This window comes from Triplophysa rosa, linkage group LG11, assembly GCF_024868665.1.
Source record: "Triplophysa rosa linkage group LG11, Trosa_1v2, whole genome shotgun sequence".
NCBI lineage: Eukaryota > Metazoa > Chordata > Actinopteri > Cypriniformes > Nemacheilidae > Triplophysa > Triplophysa rosa.
This window is the reverse complement of record NC_079900.1, coordinates 3,326,172-3,337,160: the sequence shown is the minus strand read 5'-3', so window position 1 is coordinate 3,337,160 and position 10,989 is coordinate 3,326,172. Positions and strand designations below refer to the sequence as shown.

The 10,989-nt window shown below is 39.6% G+C and overlaps 1 protein-coding gene across 22 annotated transcripts in view; it reads left to right on the top strand.

Annotated features, from left to right (window-relative positions):
- nfixb (nuclear factor I/Xb) overlaps positions 1–10,989 on the top strand; it is a 133,333-nt gene that overhangs the window by 98,936 nt on the left and 23,408 nt on the right. For 18 of the 22 annotated variants that reach the window (XM_057344979.1, XM_057344978.1, XM_057344995.1 and 15 more), the window contains 5 exons: positions 5,227–5,289; positions 8,552–8,626; positions 8,815–8,926; positions 9,194–9,229; positions 10,236–10,363. In XM_057344979.1, the coding sequence (XP_057200962.1) occupies positions 5,227–5,289; positions 8,552–8,626; positions 8,815–8,926; positions 9,194–9,229; positions 10,236–10,363 (414 nt within the window). The remainder of the gene's footprint in view (positions 1–5,226; positions 5,290–8,551; positions 8,627–8,814; positions 8,927–9,193; positions 9,230–10,235; positions 10,364–10,989) is intronic. The other 4 variants (XM_057344998.1, XM_057344997.1, XM_057344980.1 and 1 more) reach the window with 1 other exon arrangement.

Here is a 10,989-nt window from a genome sequence, read left to right as displayed (position 1 = left end):
GCACACCTGCTCCTCTCTGGCATGACCCGGGCCAGACGCACACAAACACACACATGCGTAAACAGAAACGCAAAAAAACGACATTTGTGTATCAACATACACGGCACGCGTAGATTTAAAGAGGCAGTTCGTTTTAAATAATAAAAAGACTTCTTGTTTGTTGTTATCGTGAGCTAAGATTTGCATCAGGCATGGCTGAGATTTAAAGCATTCTTCAAATTTCTCCTTTTGTTAGATTTGGAACAACAATTTTTTTTCATTTTTACACGAACTGTCTCTTTAAAACATGTCTTTATGTTGATGTGCGCACACACATACCCAAAAGCATATAAAGTCATGTACGTTCTCATGCCATTATTGGCCAAAGAATGCACACACGAATGCCCGGTTTCCATCCGTAATACCATGTGCATATGCACATGCATACATGCATGTAAATGCACGCAATCCAAACACACCTGCCACTTGTTCACGGGCACATTTCATACCTGCACTTTTTACATCCCCCGAGCATCCACATCCACATTAATCTAAAAACACACATGCATAAGCCACTGCCGGGGGGGTCCGGAGCAGGTATACACCCCTTTAGAAATAAAAATCCTCCCGATTTTCTTGGTTGTAGTGGCTGCTGGGAAACTCAGAGCTGAGGGGGTGCGGGCTTGCAGGGTGGCGTGTGCTTTCATAAGATAGGAAATGAATAAATAAGTGATGGTTATGGGGGGGGCAAATACTCAAATAAAGTCCAATAAAACAGCTCAGAGAACATCTGTGTGGGATCGCCGTGGGGATTAAGAGGGTTTGGAACATTTTAAGCGCATTATGGATTAAAAAAAAGGTCAGAATGTTTAGCAACATACCGATAAACCTCTTAAGCAAAACCCAATTGGAAAGGCTGTGCTGCCTCTTCATTCAGCGCCGTAGCTTGTGTGTGTATAAGGTGTGGAGGCGTGCATTGGATTTTTTTTTGTTGTTGAGGGTAATGCATTGCACCATTTTATGCCGTACACGTTTTTCATGTGTTTGTCATCATAAGCCGTGACGTTTAAAAGCAGGGGATCTAACATTCCTCTCCGACTAAAACACAGACAGAGTCTCATGTTTTTCTGATAGGAGTCAACGTGAAGTCTATATTGATTCCATTTACTCAACACGAGTGTAACGTTTTGACAAACTTTTATAAAAATGTCATCTCTGAAACGACTACTTTTGTATGTGTACATTTGGCGAGTGCATGCACGTTTGTGTTTTCGTAAATAAAACACACTTTGTATGGCAAATGCCATAGAACAGTGGTTCTCAAACTTTTTCGTTGCAAGGCCCCCTTTGTGTAGAGTGCATCGCTTTGCGGCCCCCAAAATGAAGACTTATAATCTTAAATTTAACATTTTTATTTAAACAAAAACATATTCGGTTATACAATGCTGAAACATCAATTCTTTTGTCTGGTGGTCTTATTTTTCTGATGTTTGATTGCATAAAATCTATGATCAATTTCTATATTTCATAAAATGCCACAAAATCTGTGGCCCCCCTGGATCCATCTCAGGGCCCCCCAGGGGCCACGGCCCCCAGTTTGAGAACTACTGCCATAGAAGACCCATTTTTGGCTGAATAGTTCTATGAAGAACTGACGTTTCTGTTTCACAAAAGGTTCTTTGTAGTGGAAAGCGGTTCTTTGGGTTATTAAAATAAGACAAAAAGGTTTCTTAGCATCGCTGTCATGTGAAGAAACTTATGTAGCATCTTTATTTTTAAGAATGAACAATGCCCCAAACTCACAAAACAAACATCATAAAAAATCTCATCTCCAAAGTCTCTGTGATATTAATTAAACGTTGTTTTGGCAGAAATGAATAGACAATTGCAGACATTTAACGGATGACCTCGTATTTTTTATGATCAGACTTGGATCACGACGTTCAATCTATACATCCACAATCAAGCATGTTGAGTTCACATCTACAAGGCAGAATAAACCAAAATGGTGATTATAATAACAAATGTGTTTTGGCTCTCACGAGAGCAGTTATTTATGAATATGTGCATGCTAAATGAGTCAATTACATGTAGTCCTTCAAGAGATGCATGCGTTTATGAACAGCGCTGACTGGTTAGAGATGGTAATAGTTTTAGCATTGTGAAGACACTTTTGTCATTTTGAAAACCCACTGACACACCGTGTGTGCGTGTCGCCCGGTATCTTTGGCATGGTTGTGTTCAGGGCAGGGGTCCTTTCACAGCGTGTTCCGGGTAGATAAGGATTAGCGTGAGCGTTATTGGATGCACTAGCGTGTGTGTGTGGTTGCATGCAGATAACAGCATTGATTGGACTCCATAGGATGGAGACTGTGCTCTAATAATGGACAGGCTCTCCTTTGTGTGTTGACGTTTTGATGATCTGGCCCCCTGCTCATCCGAGCTTTGTCTCTGCCCAATAGCGCGGCCCTCGCTCATTCACACACGTCCAGTTCTGCATAGCGAGCTTCACTAATGTGCCATGTAATTGGATTGGAGGTCATCCGAGATTTCTCCGGAAGCTGATGATATCTCCACACCACTAGACGGCGCCAGTCAATGGCAGTTTTGCACGTAATCTTAACTACGATGCAATAAAATCACCATAACAGGGCACATTGCCCACTCAAAATAAAATAATACGGGAATATGCATAAAATATGATGCAAAATATTGAGTAATACATTTCCACACGTTGGAACCAAGTGCTTGTATATACTGTATGTGTGTGTACTGTATACACACATATTTTGGTAGTTGTCCTTTGGCATGACAGCAAAACGTTTGAAAACAAGCTTTTAATAATATAAATTATAAATTTTATATTATTTTTATTATATTTATAATATCTAATAGCATCAGACAGATTTGTTCATTGTTTTTTTTCTGTGTCACAGCTAGGACATACAGTATGTATGGTTTATTTGAAAATAAAACTCTCTTATGCTATTTTATATCATAAATATAAATATTAATAATATAAAATAATATATTATTAACAGTTTGTTTCCAACATTTTTGCTGTCACGTCATAGGACACATTTATTTATTTGTCAAATACCAATATATTTTGCCAACATGTAAATGGATTATTTTGATATGTTGCATTATATTTTCCAGTATATTCATGTATATTTATGTTATGTATGGGCAATGTATATATGGCTATATATTTTTTTAATATATTATTCTATAAATATGAAATGAAATGTTTATGTATTGTATATTAATGATTAATTTATTATTCTATTTATTTCTGTGCATTATTCTATATATTTTCATATAAAAAAAAGAGTGAATGAGGTGCCATCTGTGAATATAGAAAACAATTCAAATTTTAATTAAAAATGTATCCAGTTAACAAAAATATATTTTGTACTTCACACTGTCTGGTAGAATGGTCTTATAATAAGTTTGACACTTACAAAAAAGTACCATGATATTATCATAATGTTAACATTACAGGACTTTTCAAATCCGTTATAACCAGCTGACATGCTAAATGTGGGTAAATTGTGACACCTTTTAACGATAAAATGAGTCGCAACGAGTTTCCCAGATTACCTCAACTCACAGCAAAAACTCAAACTGGATTAACCAGCGCCTCAAACTATTAGCGGCGTGAACAAAAGCGGCAACCAGCGATTTTATGTTTTCCTCAATTAGCATTTAGCACACATGGAAATACCCTTAATTTGTGAGGCTTTTAGCGTAGCGTGTGTTTCTCTCTGAGAGGACTGCGTCTGTGTGTGGGTGCTTTGTAAGCTAGCAGGAATGCTCTGCTACCGCCAATGCTAAGATGGCTGCCAAGCGCTAAGATGGCTGCCAGGATCCCATCGAACAACAGCAGAAAGTGAATGAGGGGGTGCGGGAGAGAAAACAGAGGAACGGGGTGGGGGGGTCCTGTTATTTGCCTTTTAAATGATATAGCGTCACTTTTGGGTCATGACAGCAAGTGCTGATGTTCAATGTGGTCATTTGTTGTTGTGCTTTGAAACATGGCACGAATATGACGTAAAAGAGGTCGTGTAACTTGAAAAACAACAACAATGCAGACAGAGGCTGTAGTCGCCTAGTAAAACTCTATAGTTAGCTTGGTGCATATAGAAAAAAGGTGGATTGTCGTTCTCAGCCAATTCAAACACCCGCAGGGGTCTGGTCTCTCTCCAACATCCCTATATTTTCTAAGATGAAAAGCCTAATGAGACATTGTCCAAACAACTGGATGGCTGTACACCAGCTTATGTCCATGTCTGTGAGCTCAACGACAGAGTTGAGTTACAGCAGGCCGCTCGTGAACGTATGCTTAACAGATTTATAGATTTTAGATTAGCAGTGTAATAGCAGTGAGTCTTGAAATGAACTGTGACAACTTGCTTTTACTTTGTCACGACTCACGTTTACAATGGATAAGGATGAAAAAATACATGATTCAAGCAGTCTGTTAAAAAGACTGAAACTGTGTCCTAACCAGATGTGTTGCGATCCACGACGAGTGAAAATTATTTCTTTTTTTAATGTTTTCTATTAAATGACACAACGTCATGTCACCGTATTGACTGTTTAACCTATGCACAAGATCGGCTGTGTTTTTGAAACGCAGCTTGTTCTACGCTGCTGGTATAAAGATCTTGTTTTACGGTCAAAAATACTTTTTTTGTGGCATACAATATTAGAAATCTATTTTTTTATTTTTCCAATGAAACTTGCCAAAGTGATGCTACTGTGCAACAAGAGCCTTTCCACGAGTCTTGGTCCACATCAGGTCCGCAGATGTAGCTTTTGGTCTTTTTATTGTAAATCTAAATAACAGAGTTTTTAATTCCAATTTCTAAACCCATTTTCTGGTTCGCTAGCTGACATTTTAATCCAGATCATTTATATAACCGAGATAAAAGCATGTCTCTACCGACAAGCTGTATATCTGTGGTGGCGTTTAATTCTTATCTTTAGAGATTTGTTTAGAATTTGAACGTTTTAATAAAACAATTACCACCTAACACCAACAGAATGCACATTTTGCATGTCTTGTTTCCAGTTGTCGTACATTGCATTGACTACGTGCCGGCCGAGAGAATCGAAAATGTTCATCTGCTAATTGATTCAGATGCCAATGGATTGGACCCAGCGTTCTGTCCCGTGTTTAATCCGGTCTCTCTTTCTGTCTCCCCTCCTTCTTCTCTCTCCTCATTCCTGTCCTCTTTGCAGAATCCGGACAGTCGGACAACTCCAACCAACAAGGAGAAGCAGACATTAAGCCTCCGCCCAATGGTGAGTCAATCACACGTGCATGCATCCTCATCGCACTTAAATGTATGAAATGAACATAATTCACGTCTCACTTGCACGGTTCACCATTCTGGAGAAAAAAGACCAACGTTCATTTTGGGATGACGTCACCAAGCACGCATCTTTTTTTAACCAATGGGTGCCTCGACGGAGCGCGTTTCGTAAATATGTTATCTCTTTTGCAAAGAAGTGAAAACGTGACAACATCTTTGTCCTGTGTCAGCCGCCGTAGTGCTTCGAAAGGGAGGAGTGAGAGGTGGAGTGCGCCGTGGGTAGCAGTTCGCAACCTCACCAATAGATGCCGCTAAATTCCATACACTGGACCTTTAAAAATAAAGATTCTGATCAGAAACAAAAATATTTTTACAGTCTGATATGGTCAAGAAGTAGTTCTTAATAAAAAACATCAATCTACTGGTGTGTTAAAGAACTCGGAAACCAAAATGCTGATCTGAGGAGCTGTATTAGGGGCGATTCACATTTCGCGTCTTTTGTGCGTGCAAGTTCGTTATTTTCAATGTAGACACGCGGCAGGGCGCGCAAATAGGGATCGATGCGGTCGCGACGCACATACGCACATTTTCCCAAGTGCGTCGGCGCCGCATCAAGATGGAAATACTTTTCAGAGTGCCGCGCGCGCACCGCGGGTCATGTGACAAGAGAAAACAGCGTGGCTCGTGTTTTCCGCGCTGTTTTAGACGCAAAATGGGAATGGCCCCTTAAAACATTTCCATTGAACCATATAGAGACTATACAAAGAGAAGTGAAGTTACATCAGACTTAATTGTTCACATTTGACGTTTTCATTATCAGCCGTGAGTGAACAGCCCTCGGTTAGCGCTGGCAACAAAAGTGCGATGAAATCCCCACGCTACGCATTCAACAAATCAGCCGCCATTTTCCCCCGCGCCCGTCAGTTAACAGATGGAACTGTGGGCGAGCCGCGCTCTCCCCTGGACGAACGCTATCGTAAGCCATTTTATTTACGCTGTTAAGGTCACATGCACGCCCAGGCTGTCGCTTACCACAAACACAGAGCACGAGGGAAAGCCGTTTCAATGCGAGTTTATTATAGCCGGCCGGGTCGCCTGTGACAGAGAGTGGCGGAACGCTCATAAATCACTCTGACGTGATTGGCTGATGGGAACCACATGGCTGCGGCGCGGGGCTCATGCGTCGGCCTCGCTGCGGTTAACCGCCACGCGCACACATAAAATACACACGCGCTGACCTCAGCCCGTACTACGGATGGGTGTGGGACCGTGGCCCCGTTCTGCCCACACACACACACACACACACACACACACAAGCGATGTGCCAGTAAATACACACAGATGCGTTTGTATATTTGTATGCAGCCTACCACACGCGCTCTTCAGCTGTACACACACTCGCTTTGTGTGACATAAAGCATTTTTAGTGTGCTCATTAAGTTTTAAGTGAGATGTGAGGCCGCTGTGTTGAATTGAACCGTAAGCATGGGCTAGACTGTTATTCTTTTGAGACGGAGAACATATGCCAGCTGATTACTGTAATTATAAACTCCTGCCCTTTTATGACAATCGCACAAGTTTGTTTTTCGTGCGTGTGTGTTTGACAGGTGCAGAGGAGTAAATATGTATTTTTATTTGTTAGTGTAGCACAGGGGTTTCCCACCTTTTTTTGGCCTGTTTTAGATCATAGAAATTCTTGGGAGCCCACAATTTCACTCGTATCACAGAATTAAGATCAACACTTGAAAAGTTGTGTTCTTAAAGTGATAGTTCGCCCTAAAATAAAAACGCTGCCATCGTTTACTCACCCTCATGTCATTTCAAACCTGTATGACTGTTTTTACGCAGTACACAAAAGAAGATATTTTGAAGAATGTTGTTAATGGTTTTGTGTCCGTACAATAGAAGTGAATGGGGACCAGTGCTGTCCAGTTACCAACTTGCTTCAAAAAATCTTTTATTTGTGTTCTGCATAAAATACAATACAGGTATGAAATGACGAGGGTGAGTAAGAGATGACAGAATTTTCATGTTTGTGTTCCTATTCCTTTAACTCTTTCCCCACCTGTGTTTAATTTTAAGTTTCAATTACTGACAACTATTGCATTTTATTAACCATGTTTACTGACATCGTGATGGTCCTTCGAACATTATAATTTTGATGACTAATATCGTGACAATCCAACATAGTATTTATTTCAGTTAATGTATATCATACTGAGTGAAAACTGCAGTTATTCCCTGTATTATAATACCAAATATTGTGTCTCTGTATAATAAATCAAATGAAAGAACACAGCCTCTGCTTTAAAAATAACCCCTTTTAATTCTGCCATTATTTATTTTTTATCACGTCACGGAATGGGTTTTTACACAAATGGCTGACAAAATTGCATTTCACTTCTGTCAAGATTGGATTCAGAGCGATGATCAAAACATAGCCAGTTTTTTTTGTTTGGATTATTTTATGTATATTTTGTAGTTTTGTAAACCTCAGTGTATTTAATCATTTTTACTTATTTATTATTTTTTCTGTTTCATATTGTTGTTGTTGTTTTTTGCAAACACAGTGGTTGCTTTTAAATCCGAAGATGCTGAATCACCCTCTCTACCGTATAACAATAAAGACGCGATTGCTGGAAAATTCGCTTAAAAATCATGATCTTAAGATCTCAACTGCTCTGTTATATCTTTTTTTATTATTTTTTTTTTTATATAATGCAAACACAGACAGTGAGTCTATTTACATGTGCTAAACGCAGATTAATCCAGTAATTATGACTTACTAAAGTAAGATAGACAAACAAATATACGGCCCATGTTACGCCACAAAAGGGGCGTCAGGGATGGATGGAGCGCGGTGTCAGAAGGCCACACCCCACGACACTTTCCATTCCAGGCCACCAGTCTGCTCTGTTATATCTAACTTGGATCATTACTTGCTCTTGAAGCAAATCCGTGTTGAATGATTTACACTTATAGGATGTTGTCGAGCGCTCGGTTTGCGCATTCATCCTTCGTGGCGAGGCCGAATTCCTCCAGGGATGCACAGGAGTGTAATCCCTGCACCATCCAATCACTTGAAAGCGTTAAGATTTCACTTAATGTTTGAAACCAATGACTTGTGTATTAAACATGGCCTCATAGCCACAGAGGTCAGCATGAAAAAAAACGAAATCCATTGTAACCTCATTTGCATGGTGACTCACGTGGGTTGCAACTTGTTTTCACTTCTAGTTTGTCTTTTTCAGGGCACTTGAGTTTCCAGGACTGCTTTGTGACGTCAGGCGTGTGGAACGTTGCCGAGCTGGTCCGTGTGTCACAGAGTGAGTGTTCTCATCAGCCTGAATCCCATTCCACTTCACATATCCAGTTTTGCTTTTGAGCCTCGCAATAATTAAAAACACACTTTAAATTCTGGATTCTGACAACAGGCATGTTTATAGATTTAAGGAATGTGTTGTGTTGTCATGGTGATGCATGATGGGATCGACTCGGTCTGTGTCTAATTTAGCACCAGTTGCCACGGCGAGCGGACCAAACTTCTCTCTGGCCGATCTCGACAGTCCGGGATATTACAACATCAACCTTGGGCGCCGCTCCATAACGTCCACACCATCCACCAGGTACACAAACTTCTCGTCCTTTCTCTAAACTACTATAACTCTCACACACATTAGACTGCTATAGATCTGTATCTCTTCTAGCTGTTAGCATGTTAGAAAGCTTTCTTTCCTCGTTGCCCATCATGCAAGTCGTCTATATTTGTGTCTATCTACCGCTCCTCACACTGTTTTCTCATTTTTCGCTTCTTTGCTCTTGTCTTTTTCATTGTTGTCGTTTTTGTCTCTCTCTTTCCCCGTTCTTTCACCCTTTCGTGTCAAACGCTGCAGGGCTGAGATGGAGTTGTATGCCAGTCTCCCTCGGAGGTACCGCACATCACCTGTTCTCTTCTCTTTTGCTGCTGTCCATCTCTGCACTGACTTTACTCATCTAATGTTTCATTTGACCTTACGTACCAGTGTGACAGATAAAAATCTGTCATAATGGATTCAAATCCGAAGCTCATGCCAGTCGTAACATTGTTGTTGTGAATAATTTAAACATTTCCTCTATTAGGTCGTGTTCACATTTGACTTCTTTTTTTGTAAAAAAAAAAAGCATTTTAGTAAATAAAAAACGCTCGCAGGTCTCTGTTATTGGTTATATTGGTTAATCTCGATAGGTCTCTGTTATTGGTTAGCTGTGATAAAGGTGCTTGACGTAGGGCATTTTTTGAAAAGTTGAACTTTTTTCAACCTCAAGAGACGCTCTGAGCTGCAGAAAAAGACGCCGGCGCTGGCGTTCAAAAAAGCGCTCAAGACTTTTTTTGAAAACACGGTTTACTCCTTAGGATTATAATGTAAAACAGACGCTAGCCGTTTTAAAAAAAGTGTGAACACGGCCTTAAATTCTAAAGAGAAAATGATAACATATATTAAAATAGTTTGAATTGATAAAGTATTTTATTTAAATAGCATCTTAAAAAAAGACATTATCATTTGGTTATATAAAAGTCATCCATTTTTGTTAAATTTTAGAAAGCACTCAAACAGTTATACTGCCTACTGTTTCCTTATAGTAATATAATATTATGTTACTTATATACTTATACTATATACTTATATACTTATATATTAGTATAAATATATGTTTTGATAATATAAGATAATACATAATTAATTATTTGTTATAATTATTGTAATTATAATATATATTATATGTAATTGTAATATATAATTTGTAATTTTATATTTATATAATATCATTTAAAAAGCATTTCAAAGCAGGACAGTACATGTCAGATTAGTTAATATCCTTATGAAGTTTTAAACTTCTCGATGATTGACATCCACTCTCTCTCTCTCTCTCTCTCTCTCTCTCTCTCTCTTTCAGTTCCAACAAGCGTAAGTCAATTGATGACAGTGAAATGGAGAGCCCGGTGGATGATGTCTTCTATTCGGGTCGTTCTCCCGCCCCAGGAGCATCTCAACCCAGCGGATGGCCCAATGATGTTGATGCAGGTAGAGTCACATGACCCATCCCCCCCACTGGCTCCTCTCATTGACTCCTTGTTCTCTACTCGTTGAGCAAACTAGCATATTAATTAAATGACATTCGTCCTGTAATTCAGTGGTTCTCAAACTTTTTCGTTGTAAGGCCCCCTTTGTGTTAAGTGCATCGCTTTGCGGCCCCCCATATAAAGACGTATAATCTTAACCTTAGAATTTTAATTAAACCAAAAACATTCAGTTATACAATGCTGGAACCTCAATTCTTTTGGTTGGTGGTGTCATTTTTCTGATGTTTGATTTCATAAAATCTATGATAAATTTCTATATTTCATAAAATGCCACAAAATCTGTGGCTCCCCTGGATCCATCTTGGGGCCCCCCCAATGGCCCCCAATTTGAGAACCACTGCTGTAATTCGATTGAATTAGGACTGAAGGATAGCAGCACCGCAGTGAGTGAACACAGAGCCTGTGTGAACGGAGCCAGACTTTCTTTTCATTTCCATTTCTGTCCTGTCATCCACCAATCCACTGGTCTGTCTTTCTTCTCTCTCTTTTCATCCATGTCTGTCCATCTTCTTATGCTTCAACAGACCATAAAAATTAACCTTGCAGGGAAAAGGAAGTGATAACAGA